The sequence below is a fragment of the Marmota monax genome, unplaced genomic scaffold (genome assembly GCF_021218885.2).
Source record: "Marmota monax isolate L192 unplaced genomic scaffold, Marmota_monax_Labrador192_F-V1.1 WCK01_AAM20220418_F8-fsc00160, whole genome shotgun sequence".
In the NCBI taxonomy this organism is placed as follows: domain Eukaryota; kingdom Metazoa; phylum Chordata; class Mammalia; order Rodentia; family Sciuridae; genus Marmota; species Marmota monax.
In genome coordinates, this window is record NW_026694183.1 from 2,999,748 (window position 1) to 3,018,977 (window position 19,230).

General features: G+C 53.0%; 1 protein-coding gene across 2 annotated transcripts; it reads right to left on the minus strand.

Annotated features, from left to right (window-relative positions):
* Nucleotides 1-277: 277 nt before the first annotated feature.
* Nucleotides 278-18,983, minus strand: Nucb1 (nucleobindin 1). Of its 2 annotated transcripts, none has more exons than XM_046466290.2 (13): nucleotides 18,827-18,983; nucleotides 18,277-18,419; nucleotides 16,098-16,205; nucleotides 13,476-13,608; nucleotides 8,818-8,921; nucleotides 5,766-5,951; nucleotides 5,440-5,530; nucleotides 3,631-3,689; nucleotides 3,278-3,370; nucleotides 3,112-3,204; nucleotides 2,622-2,792; nucleotides 2,062-2,158; nucleotides 278-1,962 (listed from the first exon to the last, which is right to left on the minus strand). In XM_046466290.2, exons 2-13 carry the CDS (start codon nucleotides 18,406-18,408, stop codon nucleotides 1,850-1,852), a joined length of 1,380 nt encoding a protein of 459 aa, XP_046322246.1. In that variant the 5' UTR covers nucleotides 18,409-18,419; nucleotides 18,827-18,983; the 3' UTR covers nucleotides 278-1,849. The 2 variants fall into 2 exon arrangements, with proteins under 2 accessions (XP_046322246.1, XP_046322247.1); XM_046466291.2 differs by lacking the exon at nucleotides 18,827-18,983 and adding an exon at nucleotides 18,753-18,823.
* Between the last annotated feature and the right edge of the window lie 247 nt (nucleotides 18,984-19,230).

Below are 19,230 nucleotides of genomic sequence, written 5' to 3' on the forward strand. Positions count from 1 at the left end.
TGGTTAGCCAGGAGCAGCAGCACAGGCCCGTAATCCCAGCAGCTCAGGAGGCTGGGGCAGGAGGATTGAGTTCAAAGCCAGCCTCAGCAACTTAGTGAGACCCTGTCTCTAAAAAAATATTAAAAAGGAAAAAAAAAAAAAAAAAAGGACTGGGGATGTGGCTCAAAGGGTTAAGGCCCCTGAGTTCAATCCCCACTATCAAAAAAAAAGAAAAAAAGAAAGAAACTGGCTCTTGCCTGTTTTAAACTAAAATAAAATGCATGGAACTACAATAAAATCAGGTGCTCCTACTAGACTTTTATTTAAATAGAATTTTAGGGCTGCAGATGTAGCTGGGTGGTATAGCCTTTGCCTAGCATGTTTGAGACTATTGAGTGCCATCTCCAACACCCAAACAAAACAAAAAACAGAATTTAATCTAAACAAATATTCTCTTCCCAATTTGGTTCCAGGATACTGTCCTCATTCCAGGTGAGGAGAATCACCACTTGTAGATGCCATCTTGGTGGACTCGTGGCCATTACTTGTGCCTCAGGGCCAATGGGACATAAGGAGAGAGGTGCCCGGAGCAGGAGCTTTAGGGACAGATTTCTCTCCCACTTACAATGCTCAGGACAGGAAGGGTGTGGCCCCTTCACCTGCCAGATGTTGGTACAGATATATGTGACATCAGAGCAGCTGCAGCTACTTTGGGGTCATGGGGGAGTTCCCCAATGGGGGATGGGAGAACCTGGTTCCCTGACAACCCTGAGGCCTTCTTACCCTGGGACTTCTTTCGTGGGGTAATAGTGTGTATGTGTGTGTCTCTGTATTTTAATTTTTAAGCTCAGGTTTGTGTTTTCTCTCCTCGTGACTGAAGGGGTCCCTTGGGAAGCCGGTAAACTCGATGCCAGGACTATGTCTCTCAGGAATGATACCTGACTATGAAAGGAGGAAGAGGACTGTGGCAGGTGACATGCGGGGGCAATTTCAGAGGGAAGGGTACATACACATGGACAAAGAAGCATGTTTGTTCCACAGGGTGCATTGAGAGGGGACTGGAACACAACGCAGGCCGAGAAGCCCTATGACACGAGGACTGAAGGGTGGGCACGGGCCAACCTTCAGGGCCCACAGGTGAGGGTCCCAGCTAAGGGCTGGGACCTGGTCCTGGGGTGGGGGTGGGGCCAGCTCCAAATACCTCCCAGGGCAGCGTGGAGTGGGGCTGGGGGCCAAGAGGTCAGGGAGGAGGCTGGGGATGAGGTGGCTGGAAGCCAGGGTCCCAGAGAGAGTCCAGACGCTCAGTCCAGAGCTGACCAGCTATGCTGAGAGCCCTCCTGTCCCTCGGCATCCAGCTACACAGAGGACACCGAAGCATTGCTGGTTCCACCCAAAGTAGGACAAGGTCTTGAGGGACCACCCAAGCTCCCAGAAACCAGAAGCAGCTGGGCCCAGAGTAGCAGGCAGGATTTCAGGCAGCTGTGGGGACGCAGGAAGCCTGAGCAGCCTCAACCACCAGCTGGGAAGGCAGGCACAGAGCCAGTGCTCCTGGGAGCAAGCAGGGGCTTCCGCAAATTAAGCTGACCCCGTGGGTTCCTGACTGGACATGTGAAGTGGCCTTGGGAAGAGACCCAAGGAAGCCCCAGGGAAGGGACAGGAAGAAAGAACCACAGACTCGGAAGCTAGGAAGCTGAGACCTGCAATATGGTCAGATGTAGGGCCTGAGAAGCAATGCGTAAAATGCCACCCTGCCCCCCTCCTCCTGGAGGCCGTGTGTGCTGCTGACCCCGGAGAAGGCTGACTGAAACACTTCATCCAGCTGCTGTCAGCTGTCACGGTAGGAACTAGGAGGGCTGGAGTCCCTGAGGGATCATAGGTGCTGGGAATCCAGCTGGGGCACCTCGGGGGGCTGTTCAGGAATCTTCTTTTCAGAAGTATCAACATCCTTCTGATCACCAGCTGGAGCTGGGACAGGGACATCACCTAGAAATGGAGGAGGAACCCAGTCTTAACCCAGGAGTCCCAGCTCTCCTCCCTCAGGAGTCCAGGCCCAGTCCCTCCTCCCTGGGCCCAGGACTGTACCTGTGTCGGGGTGGAACTTGAGCTCTCCTTCGGGGTTGGCAGGGGGTGTGTTACGGGCCTCTTGCTCCTGCTTCCTTTGTTCCATGTGCAGAACGGCCTGCAGGAGGGGGACACACAAGGAGGTCATGACACTGGCATTCCAAGTTGCACAGGCCTCAGTCCCCAAACTGGGACTCCACTACAACCTGTTAAGTGGTCTTGGGCTAGTCCCCTTTCCATGGGCCTCAGTTTTTCTCAATCACTGAGTACCTCTCAGGCTTAATCCTCATTAAGAATCCAGTTCTCTTCTGTCATGGCTTGAGTCCTGCCTTGGGACAGCAAAGCCCTCGCTGAATCCTTCCCTCCCTGGCCTTTCCCCCTCTCACATTCCCACTGCCCTCATCTAACATGGCAGGCATAGTACAGCCAGGAAACAACTGCCCTTACTTAAGATGGCAGCTGAGGACTACCAGTGATTAACATGGTGAACACAGGCCTTCCCAGCCTCTGGGCACCCATGCGGACAAGGACAGGAGCCACCAAACACCCAGAGGATGGGCCCAGCTTCCCCAGCCAGTCACCTGCTGCAGCTCTCTCTTCTGGGCTTCCAGGCGGCCCTGAGACCGCCCTAGGGCCTCTGTCTCCTGGCTGAGGCGCTGGGCCTTGGCATTCAGCTCTGCCTCCCGGGCGGCCAGCTCCTCCTCGAAACGCCTCAGCTCTTCCTCTGTGTAGGCTGGGTGCATCTCCACTGTCTACAGGGCCCAAGACAAGGGCCATGAATGGGGGCAACCCCAGCCGTGGCCCACCCATGTTGGAGAGGGCTCTGCCAAAGGAGGTTTAGAGAAGGCTGGGAGGCGGTGGCCTGGCACGTGGGCAAAAGAGACCTAGGCGGGGGTAGAGGATGGGATAAAGGCCTAGGGAGAAGGGAGAACAGAGACCAAGAAATATGGGACCCAGACCCAGAGAGAGGGGACAAAGACGCAGAGTACAAGAAGTAGCCAGACCTTGAAAGAAAAGTTAGGACTGGGAAAACAAACTATTTAGGCTCCAGATTGTTCCCAATGTCCTTACCTCCCATCCTTCCCCAGTGTCCCCATACTCCTTCCTCTGTGTGGATACAAGGAACTCCTCCAAGGTCACTAGCCGGTCCTGGTTCGTGTCCACCTGGGGAACCAGAACAGGGTAAGGGCCAAGAGCTGAGGCCACTGCCCTCCCCGGCCCATGTCCCTCCTCTCACATTCTTCATCACATGCTCCCGCATGCGCAGCCTCTCCTCCTCCATCTCCCGCATGTCGTCCTCCTCATTCTTTGGGTCATACACCTTCTCCAGCTGCAGAGTTGTGTGAGAATTGGGAAGTCATGAGAGGTCCAAGGTAACCCTCCTCCAGATACACCCAAACAACTTCAACTCCCAGCAGGCCTTGGGGCTCCCTGATACTCCTGGCAGCCTCTCATTGCCTTAGAGGCTGCTGGGAGTTGTAGTCTTCCCTTAACTCCCACCCAGGAGGACTGAAGGGGACCAGAAGGAGCCCTGAGAGGACATGTGGCTGATGTGGATGTCCCCTCTGCCCACAGCTTTAGGACACTTACCTCCTTGGTGAACAGGGCCTCTAGCTCCTGCTCATCCAGGACACCATCACTGTTGATATCTGAGGGGAAGAAGACAGCGAGGTGTCTAGTGGGTGGAGGACAGGGTGGTCTGATTCCCAAGGGACAAACTGGTAAAGAAATTTGGGGCTGATGTGGGGTGTATTATCAGGGGACAGGTAATAATGGGTCTCTGGCAGTGGAATGGTGGCCTGCAGGCTTCAGCACCCCTGCTGGCCCATTGCCAGGACAGCCCTTTCCCTCACAACCAGGGTCCCAAGAATGGAGGAGAGTTGAGCTCACTGTCACACGGGACTCTCTCTATACCTAGCACCCAGTGTTTCAGACATAGATCAGCTCCTTTGCCCAGGATCCGGGGGGTACAGGGACCTCTGCCTCCCAGGGAACCGGGCCAGTGCTGACTCCAGGTGCCAGGGGTCTCACCCAGCTGCAGGGCTCAGGCTGCCACACTCTCTGTCTCCGCCTCTCCCTTTTCTGCTCACTCCTGATCATCAACCTGTTCCTGCTGAGGTGACCCAGAACCCTAATCTTGCAAATCCAATGGTTTTGTATTGTCCTTGACTCTTCCCTGGGTTTCCAGAATGTCCTTGAGTCCTTTCAGGCTGACCCAAGTCTCCGGCTTCACCACTGAGCTACATCCCCAGCCCTTTTGATTTTATTAATTTTGAGACAGGATCTCAGTAAGTTGCCCAGGCTGGCTTTGTGATCATCCTGCCTCAGCCTCCTAAATCACTGGGATTACCAGTATGTTACCAGTATGTGCCACCAAGCCTAGCCAAAAAAAATAAAAGAACAAAACAAAACCCTTTTCAAATTAAAAGATTTCATTTATCAAAACTAAAAAAACAAAAATTCAGTCCTTCCATCAGTAGTCCAACTGCTCGGTAGCCACGTGGACTGCTGGCCAACACGCTCGACAGCACAGCTGTGGGTCTCCTCAGAAAGTTCTACTGGGACACTTCTTGATTCACCTGATACAAGTTATCTACAGAGGCTACTGAAGTCCCTTAACCCAGCTGTCTTCTCTCCATCTCCTGAGACTCTTGCAGAACTCATTTCAGTGATTCTGAGACACCTTTTCCTCTTGTGTAGTTTATCATCCCTAAAGTTGAGATGCATCTTATGGATATTATGTCAGTTTAATTGGTGTCTGTAAAACCCTAGTGCCTCTCACTCAACTGTCATGAGTCACTCAAATACAGTGTGATCTGTCTGCCAAGTGGCTGTGATGGGAGGAACTTGGACTCGTTCAGTGTTATCCACAGGGTCTTAACCAAGCATGGTGCTCACCAATGAGCCTAGTCAACATCTGCCACATGAAGAAACCAGGTCCTGCCAAGCTCTGTTGATAAGCTACAGCCTCTGGGGCCAGGACCCAGGCACACCTGAGGGAGTCTGGCAACCCAGGCCCTGTTCTCAAAGGAAGAGGAATGTGCTGCTGATCCGCCACAGAGATGTGACTCTCTAGGGTCTGGGGGCCTGGTTAGTAAGGAGCAGCCCAGCCTAGGTGACAGGGTTCCCAGAGAGGATCAGGGCTTCTGGGCTGCTGTGGGAAGGCCACCCAGGCCTGGTCTGGGATGTTCCAAAATAGAGGCAGAGGCACAGCCCTTCCAGGGAAAATCCTACCCCTAGTAAGAGGGAGGGCCATGGCCTTTGGGTCAACCAGGGGAGATGGGTTCAGGCCTCTCAGGTTGGATGAAGCCCCACTGGAATGGGAGACCCCTCTTGGCATTCAGGCTGGGTTAGAGACTCCAGGTGCAGCCCGGGTCTGGGACACCCTCCCCACCTTACCATGCAGTATGAAGAAGGTCTTGGGGTTAAACCTGTTGGGGTCCAGTCCGTCCAGCTCCTCCCATACCTCCTTCAACTGGGCTTGGCTGCCCTGCCAGGGAGGGGAGAGGAAGCAGCTCATGAGCAAGGACTCTGGGTGTCATGGGTAAGAACTAGAGAACTCTTTACCCCACCCAACAAACACTCCCCTCAGGCAAAAAGCAAATCAGGAAAACTACAATTCCCAGCAGCCCCTAGGACGGCTGGAGACAGGCTCCGGGCTCCTGGAGGTTATAGTCCTTCAAGGACTCCACAGCCCTGTGGTGGTGCTCTGGGAGCAGCCTTACAGGCACGTTGACTCTGGGGTGCTCCCGGTGCCGCAGCCGCTGCTCTTCCAGCTTCCTCTCCGCCTCCTTCCGCTGTTCTTCACCCAGTGACTCCAGGTAGCGGCGCCTCTCATGTTCCTTGAGCATCTCGTAGCGTTTGAACTCCTCGTGATGGGCGGCGTCATACTGGGCAAGGTCCCGGGTGGCCTGTGCCAAGAGAAGGTGACTTACCTCTCACCAGAATGTAGCCTCGGAGGGACAGGCCCTTGCTGGGAACCTGGCCAGGAGCAGCTCCAACTTCCACCTGTGCCAAGACTCATGACCTGATCTCACTCTCTGGGGCTGCTCCTGCCCTAGAATGCACTCTGCTCTGTTTGTTCAGAAGAGAGTACACAGTTGTGCAACAGTAACTTTGATCTGCCTCTTTCTAGTCCTCTACCATCTTGAGTTCTTGGAGAAATAAGTGAGGCACAACATGCTAGGTGGACTTGATATGGAAAGCAGCGTAGCTGGGTGGTCAACAACAGGAGGTCTTTAATTATTCTGCCCAGGGTTCAAATTCAGGGTCTACTGTGTGATCAAATCTCACTAGCTATATCATTTTTTTTTTATCAGAGATTGAGCCACACGGGGCACTCACTTAACCACTGAACCCCCTCCCCAGCCCCTTTATTATTTTATTTTGAGAAAGGGTCTTACTAAGTTACTTGGGGCCTTGCTAAGTTGCTGAGGCTGGCTTTGAAATTGCAATCTTCCTGCCTTAGCCTCCTGAGCCTCTGGGATTACAGGCATGCACCACCGTGCCTGGCAAATTTATGTTGTTTGAAGCCACCAAGTCTCATGATTTGTTGTTACAGTAGCTCCAAGAAACACCCTGTGAGACTCTGTTGATATCTAACCCACAGAACTCTAAGGGTCATGAAAAAGCCAGGTGTGGTGATGTACACCTGTGGCCCCAGATACTTGGAAGGTTGAGGTGAGGACTGCTTGAACCCAGGAGTTAAATATCAGCTTAGGCAACACACAGCCAGACTCCAGCTCTACGGCAGGAGTGCGTATCTTGGTGAGACCCTGTCTCAAAATTTAAAAAAAAAGGGGGGGCTGGGGTTATGGCTCAGTGGCAGAGTGCTTGCCTAGCACGTGTGGGGCACTGGGTTTGATCCTCGCACCACATAAAAATAAACAAATAAAATAAAGACATTGTGTTCCATCTACAACTAAAAAAAAATTTAAAAAAAAAGAAAAAGAAAGAAAGAAAGATGGGGACTTGGGTTGTGGCTCACTGGTAGAGTGCTTGCCTGGCCTGTGTGAGGCACTGGGTTCAATCACTACCACCATAAATAAATAAACAAGTAAATGAACGTTAATTGACAAATACATATACATACATACAAATGTATATAATATATATATAAAAGAAAGAAAAAAGAAGGTAATGAATCATGCTGTTTTAAGCTACTAAGTTTGTGACCATTTGTTATAGCAGCAAGAGGAAACTAAACATAGCTACTGTGTGTGGACAGACTGCATAGAGGGAGTCTCAACCTGGATAGCTGTACCTCTAGGGGACAGTTGTTAATGTCAGGAAACATTTTAGCTTCTCACAACTAGGGGAGATCTATACGCATCTATTGAGAGGAGCCTAGGGCTGCTGCAAACAGCCTACAATGCTCAGGACAGGCCCCAACACACAGCTATAGGTGGTGGAGGGCAGAAGCAGAGATCCCCGTGAAAGAGCTTCTATGACTTGAGAAGGATGGGGGAGAGACAGTGGGACTACAGAGAAGTGGACAGTTTCTGGAATGTTTCAGAAATAAGTGGAAAGAAATTTTTCAGGCAATTTGGGGGAGTATCTCAGTGGCACAGCATCTGCCTACTGTATAAAGTCCTGAGTCTGAACCCAGCACTGCAAAAAACATAATCCATGGATCAGTGAAATGTCTGACTATTAATTATCCTTATGACCACTAGGTGGAGCACAAGAGGAACCAGAAAAGCGGGCCTGAGCCTGGCAGGTGCAGACAGAGGAGCAGGATCTCCCCTGGGAGAAGGTCCATGAGGAGGGCAGTGGCCAGGGCGGGCCAGGCAGCCTCTTCCCCTCCCAAGGCCTCTCCTTGGCCTTCCCCATAAGATAGGGCTGTGGACCTCACTTTTTAGATGCAGACTCTTGGTTCCTATGGCCACTGTAACAAGGCACTGCTGCTCTTTTATTTGGTACTGGGCCTGGAACCCAGGGGCGCTCTACCGCTGAGCTACATGCCCAGCCCTTTTGATTTCTTGCAAAGTTGCCCAGACCAGCCTCAACCTTGCAATCCGCCTGCCTATGCCACCAGAGTCGCTGGGATTACATGAAAGTGAGCGCCACCACGAATTACCACAACTTAATGACTTAAAGTGATACAAACTGATCACCTTACACGGGAGGCCAGGTGTGAAATTAGTTTCACTAGGTGGAAATGAAGGTGTTGGTGGGGACAGGTTCCCTCTACAGATCCTGAGGGAGAATCCTCTTCACCTTCTCTGGCTTCTAGAGCTTGTTCTGTGGCCTGTGGACCCTTCCCTATCACAAAGCCAGTGGTGTGGCATCTGGCCCAGCTGTCCCACTGCCTTCTGTTTCTATTTTCTCTTTTTGTGGCGCTAGGGATGGAACCCAGGGCCCCATGTGTGCCAGGCAAACTCTCTACCACTGAGCCACGCGGCGCCAGCCCGGCCTTCTGTTTCTGTGATCGGATCTCCCTTTGCTTCCCGAGGCCCACCTGGGTGATGCAAGATCACTGCCTCATCTCAAGGTCCTTCATTAATCACACCTTCCAAAGTCCCTTTTGCCATGTCAGGTAAAAGTCACGGGTTCTGGGACTAGGACATGGACATCTTGGGAGGGCACCGTTGGGCCCGCCATGAGGTCACAGAGAGGACAGCTCCTACCCCAAACCACATAGGAAGGACAAGGCCAGGGGGCAGTAGAGCTAGGCCTGAGGGAGGCGAAGCCCACCCTGCCTCCACCTGGGGAGGGTGTCTAGAGACCAGCACCCTGCCAGCTTCCCGTGTGCCCTTCAGCTCGGCCCCTCCATACCGTCTGGATTAGCAGCTCCAGGTCTCGGGCTTCGAATGTGTGCTGGTTCTGCGGGTCCAGGTGTTCAAACTGCTTCAGGAGATTCAGGTGATCCACCTGCACATCTGGATGAAGGAAGATTCAAAACAATCCATGGATTCAGGTGAGGTGGCACACACCTGTCATCCCAGCTACGAGCAGGGCTGAGGCAGGAGGATCTTGAGTTCCAAGCCAGCCTCAGCAAAGGCAAGGTGCTAAGCAACTCAGTGAGACCTTGTCTCTAATAAAAAATACAAAGGGCTGGGAATGTGGCTCAGTGGTTGAGAGCCCCTGAGTTCAATCCCTGGTACCCCCACCCAAAAAAAAAAAAAGGGCTGGGGATGTGGCTCAGTGTTGAGAGCCACAGCCAAAGGGGCCCCAGCAAACTTCCAGCTGCCAGCAAACTTCCAGCTGCTGGCTGATGATTGGCTCACAGCGGCCCCAGCAACATCTAGCTGATTGGCTCCTCGGCCCCAGCAACATCTAGCTGATTGGCTCCTCTGCGGTGATGCTCATTGGGCTGTTTCCCTGCCCTTTCAGACCACGGAGCTGCTCATTGGGGGACTTTTTTGGCTCCGCCCACGTGACCCAGCCAATCGGCCTCAAGAGCAGGAGGATTGTGGGAGGTGGAGAGAAGCTTGTGGGGGAGAGAGAGGCTTGTGGAAAGCCGGTGGTGGCAGTTGAGGCTCTGAGGGTTTTTCCTGAGAGGCTGTTTTGTTTGGTGTGTGTGGTTCTAAAAATAAAGTTAGTTTCTTTTGACAAGGGGCTCCTACTCCTGCTGTATCAATCTACACAAGTTGTTTGTCACCCCCCAGTTATTTTGCTGCAGCCGGACTGCGGCAGCTCAGTCCATGAGGTCCTGGGGTAAGTCCCTAGTATAGCAAAAACCAAAAAATAAAACAAACAGGACATCTTTTCTTTCAGAAACCCCATCTGTGGCCAGGCGTGCTCTAAGGGAAGTTACAGAAAGTGCAGGGAACAAAGAGGACCATCAACTGGGCCTAGGGCAATCAGGGTGGGCATCCTTGAGGAGGTGATCCCACCACTGAGTCTGATGTTTAAAATGACACTAACTACGACAATAACTATGATAATAACTGACACATACAGAGCGCTGACCACCTGCCAGGCCCTGCTCTACGCACATAAACTATGTAAGTCACTGACTTTTCATGACAAACTGATGAGGAGGGTTCTAGGCTTATCCTCATTTTATAGATGTGAAAACTGAGGCCCAGAGAGAGGATGTGACTGCGGACACAGCAGGAAACAGTCAATCTGTCCCTGAGCATACATCCAGCCTAGAAAGACGAAGAGCAGGTGACCATGGAATGACCACATAGCCAGAGAGGACACTAACAAATGAGGGGAGGTTCTTCTGAGCAGGGCAGCCAGGGCATGTTGGTGATGGGGCTGAAGTGACATTCCCAATGAGTCCAAAGCTCAGCAATGCAAAGAGTTTAGGAAAGAATGTCCCAGGAGAGGGGACCGAACAGGCAAAGGTCCTAAGGTGAGAAAAGCCCATCACTCTCCATCATTTACCAAAGATGTTGGTGTAAGAAAGGCCGGCAGGGGCGCCATGACAATGGGGGTGGGTGGGGGTGGCGGGGGTGGGCCTGAGGAGTAATGGGACCAGGAACTTGAGTCCCGGGAACTTGGGGAGCCTCCGTGCTGGGATGGAACCCAGGGCCTCCTGCACACTGAATGAGCATCCCCAGCCCCACAGCAGGTGCTGAACCAGGGGGCAGGACTTGAACTGGGGGTCACACTAGGCTAAATAACTGTGTCCCAAAAGTTAGCCAGGTCCTAATCCCCGGAACCTGTGACATCTGTGACCTTACATGGCAAACGGCCTCGGACTGTTACATTCCCTCAAGATGGGGAGTGCTCCAGAATCATCAGAGGGAGCCCAAACATCACCACCGGGTCCTCTGAGAGCCCTGTAGAAGGCGATGCGCAGCTGGCTTTGCGATGGCAGAAGGGGCTGTGGCCAAGAAATGCAGCCCTGGAAGCTGCAAAGGGCAAGGGGGTCCCCTGAGAGCCCCCAGGGCCTTGCTCAACCTTAACCCCCGTCCAGGGAGACCAGTTTCCAGCTTCTCGTCTCCAGAATGGTAAGACAAGGCCCTGTCTCAAAGTAAAAAAATAAAAAGGGCTGCTTTAAGTCCCCAAGTGCTATGGTCTGTACATCTCTGTCCCCAAATTCATAAGCTGAAACTCCCAGTGAGAGTGTTGAGGAGGGGCCTCGAGGGCTGTGTCCTCACGAGTGCAATCAGTGTCCTTATGAAAGAGGTCTGGGGAGCCTAGTGGCCCTTCTGCCTACGTCAGGGACACAGAAGTGCCACCTGTGAGGAATGAGCCCTCAGCAGACATGGGCTGTGGGTGCCTTGATCTTGGACTTCCCAGACCCCAGCACTGTGAGAAATAAATTTACACATGAAATAAAGCCGTGGTACTTCCCAGAGTGGTCAGAGGCATCTAATGCCTGTTAGCTGGCTCCCAGGGGCCACTCTGTGGAACTCAGGGCCCAGGGAACCAGCCCCAGGAGGAGAGGACGGCAGCTGGACCCGGGGCAGCAATGGAGAAGAGGAATGGGCAGATTTGGGCTTTTTTTCCTTTTGGCCCTGGGATTGAACCCAGGGGTGCTCTCCCACTGAGCCACGTCCCCAGCCCTTTTTTATTTTTTACTTTGAGACAGGGCCTTGCTGAGTTGCTGAGGCTGGCCTCAAACCTGCAAACCCCTGCCCCACTGCGATTACAGGCCCGCACCGCTGCACCAGCTTCAGATTTGGGTACATTCTGAGGAACATTTAAAGGAACAACAACAACGAGAAAAAAATGCACAGCACCATCACAATGCTTGGCACACAGCAATGCTGGCAGCAGCCAACACACAGGATGGATTTCTCTTCTTAGAGATAAGGGACCTCTGAATTTACTGGAGACTAAAACTGCAACCCTTAAGCAGCAGGCCAGACGGACGGTAGGAATGGCACCACCGCTGGTTCCAAACCATGCCCGTCCGTCTGTTCACCTTACAGACCCCGCACCCAGCCCAGGGCTGGCCCACAGGAGGGCTCAGCACCTTTGGTCCATAGGTAGAAGGAGTCGGATGGATGGACGGGAAAGCAAAGCCTCCCGTCTACCCAGCATCCCCATCAATGGCCAGGGTCCCCGAGCTGTGTGCCATCTGCACCTCACAGGGTGTCAGGAGACGGAAGGAGAAGCTGCATGGGAATCTCAGTAAAGGTGGCACATTCCTACACCAAGGAAGCACTGGGATGAGACCTGCCCCGGCAGACACCAGAACATGTCACAAAGCCACAGGGAGGAAGAAAGCATGGTTCATGTGGCCAAAAGGAACAAGCAACTCCATCATCAGTCCATCAGCTGGTGAGGGGCCAAACGAAATATCCAGAAAACAACATTATCCAACCCTAAATAGGGATGGGACCACGCAGGTGACCCTGCTGCAGAGGGACAGAAGCCAGATACAAAAAGCCACATAGGTACAAAACATCCAGAAGAGGCAAATCCACAGAGGCAGGAAGCCAGGGAGCAGCTCAAGGAACTGGATGATGAAAATATTCCAAAAGTGACTTTGGTGATTGTTGCCACATACCCGTGAATGATTGCATGGCACGTGCGTCCTATTTCAACAGAGGAATTTAAAAAGAAAGAGCACGGGGCTGGGACTAAGTGGAAGAGCGCTTTCCTAGTATATGTAAGGCCCTGGGTTCGATCCCAGGCACCACATTAAAAATAAATAAATAAAATAAAGGTATAATGTCCATCCTCAACTAAAAATATTAAAGAAAGAAGGACAAGAGTGAGCGCAGTCCAGGTACATACTCCAGCAAGCCCTGTGTGGCATCTGGACACAGGAGGGGATCTTGGAATCTAAGCTGGCCCAGTGCGTTTAAATAAACTATGAAATATAGCCCCAGTCCTTCTGTGTAAGGACCCAGTAAAAAGCGCCACCTGTGAAGCCGAGGGCAGCTCCCACCTGACCTCAGATCTGCTGCCACCTTGAGCTCAGACTTCTCAGCCTCCAGAATGGGGAGCATCAAGTTATTCCACTTGTTAAAAGTATGTGTGTTCCCAGAGGCTCAGGAGGCTGAGGCAGGAGGATCGAGAATTCAAAGCCAGCCTCAGCAAAAGTGAGTGCTAAGCAGCTCGGTGAGACCTGTCTCTAAATAAATAAAATACAAAATAGGGCTGGGGATGGGGCTCAGTGGTCAAGTGCCCCTGAGTTCAATCCCTAGTACCACCGCCCCCCTCCCGCCCCTGCCGCCAAAAAAATGTGTGTGTGTGTGTGTGTGTGTGTGTGTCTCTGATATCAATGCTAAGAAATTAGAATCTTTCTGGGGAGAAGACAAAGAAATAAACTAGTATGACTGGGGTGCAGCTCAGCGGTCGGGTGCTTGCCTAGCACGCGCAAAGCCCTGGTTCCATCCCCAGAATCGCAGAACGGATTAAATGACCATGATTAAAAAAAAAGAATTACAAAATTGTGAAATGGAAAACAAACGAAGGGCCGTTAGCGTGAATCGTGCCCGGGAGGAAGCCACGCAATCTCTATGCACATTTCACAGAGGGGGTGAGGCCCCCCACCCCACCCCACCCCGCCCGCCTGTGCTCACTGGTCTCCTGCTCTGCATCCATCTTGGCTTTGAGCAGCATCCGCAGCCGTGACACCTCCTGTCGCTTGAGCTCATCCAGCTTGGTGCGGACGTGGTGGCTGACGAAGTCCAGCTCTCGGCTCAGCTTCCCACTCTGCCAGGAGGGACACCGTCAGGCTGGGTGCCCAGAGAGAGCGCAAAGGACAGCCTCGTCCTCTGCTCTCTCTAGGGTCTAACCCTAACCGTCCCCGGCTCACAGCTGGTCCTGGCTCCCCAGAGCCCAGGGGACCAGGTCCTGGCCTTTCAGCCTGACATGAGGCCCTCACTACCTCTGAGACCGCAGCTCCCATTGCGTATTAAACCATGTTTGGTTCCAGGAGCACTAACTGGGCATGGGCACCCACATTCACAAGGCTACTTTCCACCACAGGGCCTTTGCACATGCTATCCCTGCTGCTGGGATACTCCTCCATCACCCATACCTAAGCCTAACCAGATCCTCACTGTCACTGTCCTTCAAAACCCAAGCACATGGCACCTCTCTCAGCTAAGAGTCCCCACGCAGTGCTGAGTACAGTGCTTCTCTGGGCTACAGCTATCATCAAACTTGATCCTCGGCATCAGAGACGACCCTGCCCCTCTTTTGACCGCAGGATTCCGCAATGCTCCCCATGACACTCAAGGCCCTGAAGTCTCCTGTCTAAGTCAGTCCCAAGGAGCCAACAACAAATAGCTCAAGGCAACAGAAAGCTCCTTCCCCACACACATTTCCTCTTATCTGAAACCACACCCCAAATTCCACACCACTGACATTCCCACCTGGGACTCAACTTTACTCAGTGCCTCCTGTCCCCAAACACCCGCTCCCTTGTCAGACTGGACAGAGTCCGTTTGGAGCTTCCCCAGGCCCTCTGTGATCGATCAGTCCCCTTGAGTCTCCAGTAGCGTACCTTGTGACTCATGTCCACAGCTGTTGCAGACTCTACAGGACAAGGTGACCACAGCAGCCGTCATAGCTACAGCAATCAGTTGTGCCTGCTATGTCCACCCTCTAACCCAGACCACAGCCCCACTTACAGATGTACAAACTGAGGCCCAGAAAGAGAAGCAACATGCCCAAGGCCCCTCAGACAGCGAGGATGGATGGAAGGCCAGTTTCCAGTCTGATGACCGCACTGGAGTCAGGTCCCAAAGGACCAGGAGTCCAGGAGCGTGAGTTCAAATCCCAACCCTGATGCAACCCACACACACACACACACACACACACACACACTCACTGTGAGGCAGCACACCCTTCTCCCGGATCTCAAAACTGGGGCCGAGCTGGGCACCAGTGTGCATGCCTCAGGAGGCTGAGGCAGGAGGATCGTCAGTTCAAAACCAGCCTCAGCAGTTTAGTGAGGTCCTAAGCAACTCAGGAGACCCTGTCTCTAAATAAAATATGAAAAAGGACCGGGATGTGGCTCAGTGGTTAAGTGACCTGGTGCCGATAAACAAACAGACAGACAAACAACAACAAAATCCAAAAAAACTGGGGCCAAAATCACTGCCACCACCACAATGACGACTGGCATTTATGGCCAGGTCAGTACTTGTGGGGCTATCGCTGATTCACATGGACTTTGCTCCTGCAGGGAAACTGTCGCATCAGCCTGGCCATTTCCACGGAGGGAAACCAAGACAGAGATGTGGCCATCTGCCTGGGACAAGAAAAGGTGGGGTAGAGGTTGACCCTGGAAGAGAACCACTCAAGAACGTGACTGACTGGCCACTCTGACGTCACTTGGACACAAGGTGGCTTCCTGGGTCTGTTTCCTGGGCTGGGCACTGGAAGGGCTGGGCTGAGTGTTTGTCCCGCATTAGGGTCCAACTGGATGGGGACAGAGGCAGTTCCGGGAGAGCCTGGAGGCTTCCAGGAGGACCAGGGCCCCTTCCCAATCTGCCTCAGTCCTTGGGACCCCTCCTGGGCCAAGGTGTTGGGACAACTCTGGGCTGAACACATTCCAACGTGCGCTGGAATTGTGGGAGCTGGGACGGGGTCAGGCAGCTCCGTCTTCCCACAGGGAACTTCTTGGGGCTGCCGCCTGGGGTGGACTAGAGAGGGGCTGCTGTGGCGCTGGGCTCACCAGTCCAGGGGTGAACAAACACTGCTACCAGGGCCTCAGTGTCCCCCTCTGGGAAATGGGGACAGACATGGCTCCTTTGGAGGATGAAGAAGAGAATGGGCGAGAGATCCCAGCGCCTCCGTTCTTGACTCCTTCCTCTGTAGAAGGCACCATGCTCAGCACTCCAATGAGCCAGCCCCAGGGCACTTGCCCCCTCTACGTCTTTCCTCCTCTCCCAGATAATCTGGCACCTCAAGGTGGGTTCCATCATTATCCCCATTTTATAGGTGAAAAAACCGAGGAACAGGAAAGTGAGGTCCCGTACCTGGTCAGTGGTAGAGACAAGATTAGAGGGCTGCCCATCGACCCCCGGCTTTCTCACTCATTCCAGGGGTTCCCAGACCCTTCCCAGCTATGGTCCTTGAGAAGCACCCCTTTCTCCTTGAGTTTCACTTCCCAGAACCTGGGCAGAGCTGGAGCCCCACGGCCCCTGTGGGACCCAGTGCTGCTCTACGAGCACAGAGCCCTCGCCTCGTACCTTGATGTCCTCAGCATTGGCTGCCTGCAGCTTCTCCCGGAAGTGCCCATCTGTCTCTAGCACGTTGATGACCTCCTGTAGGTACCGGTGGTAGTAGAGGCCCGTGTCCTGAGGCAACAAGGTCAGACAAATCAGCCCAGTCTCTACCCTCCCTGGTTCCTCCCCACAGACAGGAACTCAGCCCCACTCTAGAGTGGCCGCTGGGCAACCCAGGGACCTGCGACACAGAGCATGAGGCGGACTTCACAGAATAAGGGCTCTGGGGCCAGCAGACCTGGGTTCCAACCCTCACCAGGTGTGTAACCACAGGCCAGCCGCGTGACCCACTGGGCCACAGTCTTCACTCTTCCCAGGTCTGAAGTGGAGATGAATGGAAGTCATTCAGATGTGTACCCAGCCCAACGGCCACCTATAGAGCGGGTGTCTACAGGGATGTGTCTTTGTTGCAAAGCAAGGAAACGTGCTATGGTTCATTCACCCACACCTTCATTCACTGATTCATTCATTCATCCACTCACTCTTCAACAAGCGCTGACAGAGCCCTACCATGGGCCAGGCACTGGTCTAGGAGGGATGGCAAGTGACAAGACAGAGATTGCTGGCCTCCTGTCTTACCCCTGAGCCTCACTCTTTCTATTTATAAAAGGGACAATATAGTCTTCCCTCAGTATGGATGGTAGATTGGGTCCAGAACCCCAATACATATCAAACTCCATAATGCTCAAGTCCCTTACGTAAAAGGACAATTTGTATATAACCTACATGTACCTTCTTGTATCCATTATTTATGTATTTATTTTGTGGTGTGGGGGGTGGAACCCAGGGGCTCATGCATAGAGGCCACTCTACCACTCTGCTACATCCTCAGCCCACATTACTGAAGTTTATAAGCCTGTATTCTATTAGCTTTGGAATAAAAAAATAAATTCTCAGCTGGGTTCAGTGGTGCACACCCATAATCCCATCTAGACTGAGGCAGGAGGATCACAAGTTTAAACCCATTCTGGGCAACTTGTCTCAAAATAAACAACAGAAAGTGTTGGAATGTAGTTCAGTGGTAGAGTAGCCCTGGGTTCAATCCTCAAAAAAAAGGTTCAATCCTTTAAAAAAGAAGAAGAAAAAGAAGAAATTCTCTACCAAAGTCCACAAGATGCCACATGATCTGACCCTTGCGCCAAGCCCCACGGGTCTCCTCCAGGCCCCTCAAAGCACTCTGCTCCCTCCCACCACACAGCCTTTGCCCAGGCTGTTCCCTCCCTCCCATTCACTTCCTTTCTTGCCCTTGATCTAGCATTCTTCCCTCCCTGCCTTCAAGTCAGCTCACCTATCCTGCCCTCCCAGATCATCACTCTATCACCTGGGGCCCTGACCTCTGTCTTCTTCTCTCTCTCAGTGAGTGGGGCTGGTCCCTGAGGGCAGGGGTCTTAAATAGCTGGTTCTAGTGACCAGCACCTTCTGGCTCAGAGAAGATGCTCAAGAGAATGAACAAAGAAAAAGGGACTCAAAGGTGTCCTTCTGTGTTTGCAAAGATTTCACAGAACAGAGGCCTAACATGCTGGGCAAGGACCTGCCACGCAAGAGTGTGATATGATCCATCCCAAGATGCAATGACCTGTCCATTCTCAGGCCACAAATCAGGGTGTTGGATCTTTAAAGTTCCAACTCTCCTAAGAGCAAAGGTTTCATGCTTAGGAGAGTTCCAACTCTCCTAAGAGCAAAGGTTTCATCCTTGATAAACACCTGTTGGGATTAATAAGCAGTTTATATATGCCCTTTTTAATTTAAACTACACCTCCATGAGCTCCACAAAATAAGAAAACCCCAGCTAATTAGTATGGCATTGCTCGTGGAGCCATTGAGAAATACACTTCTTTCCCCTCAACCCCCAAATTCCTTCTTCGGTGGGGAGGATCTTAAGGTTTAAGTGGGGAGAGATGCTGACATTTTACTTAAAATCCGACTTGATTTCCATATCTCTAAGTCAGGGACCCCCAGTTTTTCACCAAGTCATGTCCCCAGGTACTGCAAAAATGGCAGGTAAATGACAAGCCACAACCGTGCGGCATGGAGTCCCCGGAGCATTCACCCAGCGGGCAGGGGTCTGAGGGGCTGTGCGCGCGGGCGCTGAGGATTGTACCACCACAAACCTCTGGCCAGAGAGCAGGGCAGGGCTACTCACCGGACTCTCGGTCGCAGGGCTCTCCTTCTCGGGCACCCCCCGCTCCAGGGGCACCGCCAGCACGGCACGCAGCAGCAGCAGCAGCAGCGGCGGCAGGAGGAAGAGGACTCCGTGGGGCCAAGTGGGAGGCATGGCGGCAGGGTCTGTGGAAAGGGAAGAGGAGCGGAGAGGTGGATAATGAATGAATGTCCCAAGCCGGCCTCTTCCCTGGATCCGGGAACGCAACCCCTGGGCGCCGCCCCCACCTCCAAGAAGCAAGAGATTCCGCTTCGTTACGTGTGACCCAGGATAGCAGGCCTCTAGTCTTCCCTTCCTCCAACACAGGAGTCCGGGTCCTCAGTCCCAGGAGTCCCGGCTGCCGGCACCCGCTCCTCTGACTCAGCTCCAGGATCTTGACCTCCGCCTCCCCCAGCCCCTCAGCCCCCCAGCCTCCTCTCTTCCCAGGATCTACAAGTACCGGCACTCGGCCCACCGACCTCCAGGACTCAGTGTTCTGGCCCAGTGGCCCACATCCTCCCCAGCAGCCCAATCTGGAACCCCAGACCCTCACCTCTCTCCACGGCAGAGGGCGTTTTCCCGGGCCAGGACCTCCGGTGCGTTTCTGGTGATTTCCCTCCTAGGTCACGCCCACTTTCCAGCAGAAAATCCGCCCTAGGAGCTTGATTGGTCCACGCTAGCTCAGGACTCCTGCGCCCTCGTCTAGAGGCCCCACCCCTTGCCGAAGCCGCTCCCCTATTCTGGAAAGTCTCAGCTCCTTTCTTACAAGCTCCGCCTCTTAACGCAATATTTTCTGCCTCGTAGGCCACCAGAGCGAAGACCTAAAAAGAGAACTACAAATCCCGGCAGGGCCAGGAGGAAAAAAAGAACTATATATGAGTCTACTTCCGCGGATATCTTGGCCTCATGGGAATTGTAGTTTTCCCATTTCTGTTCGCCCACAAGGACTTGCAAATT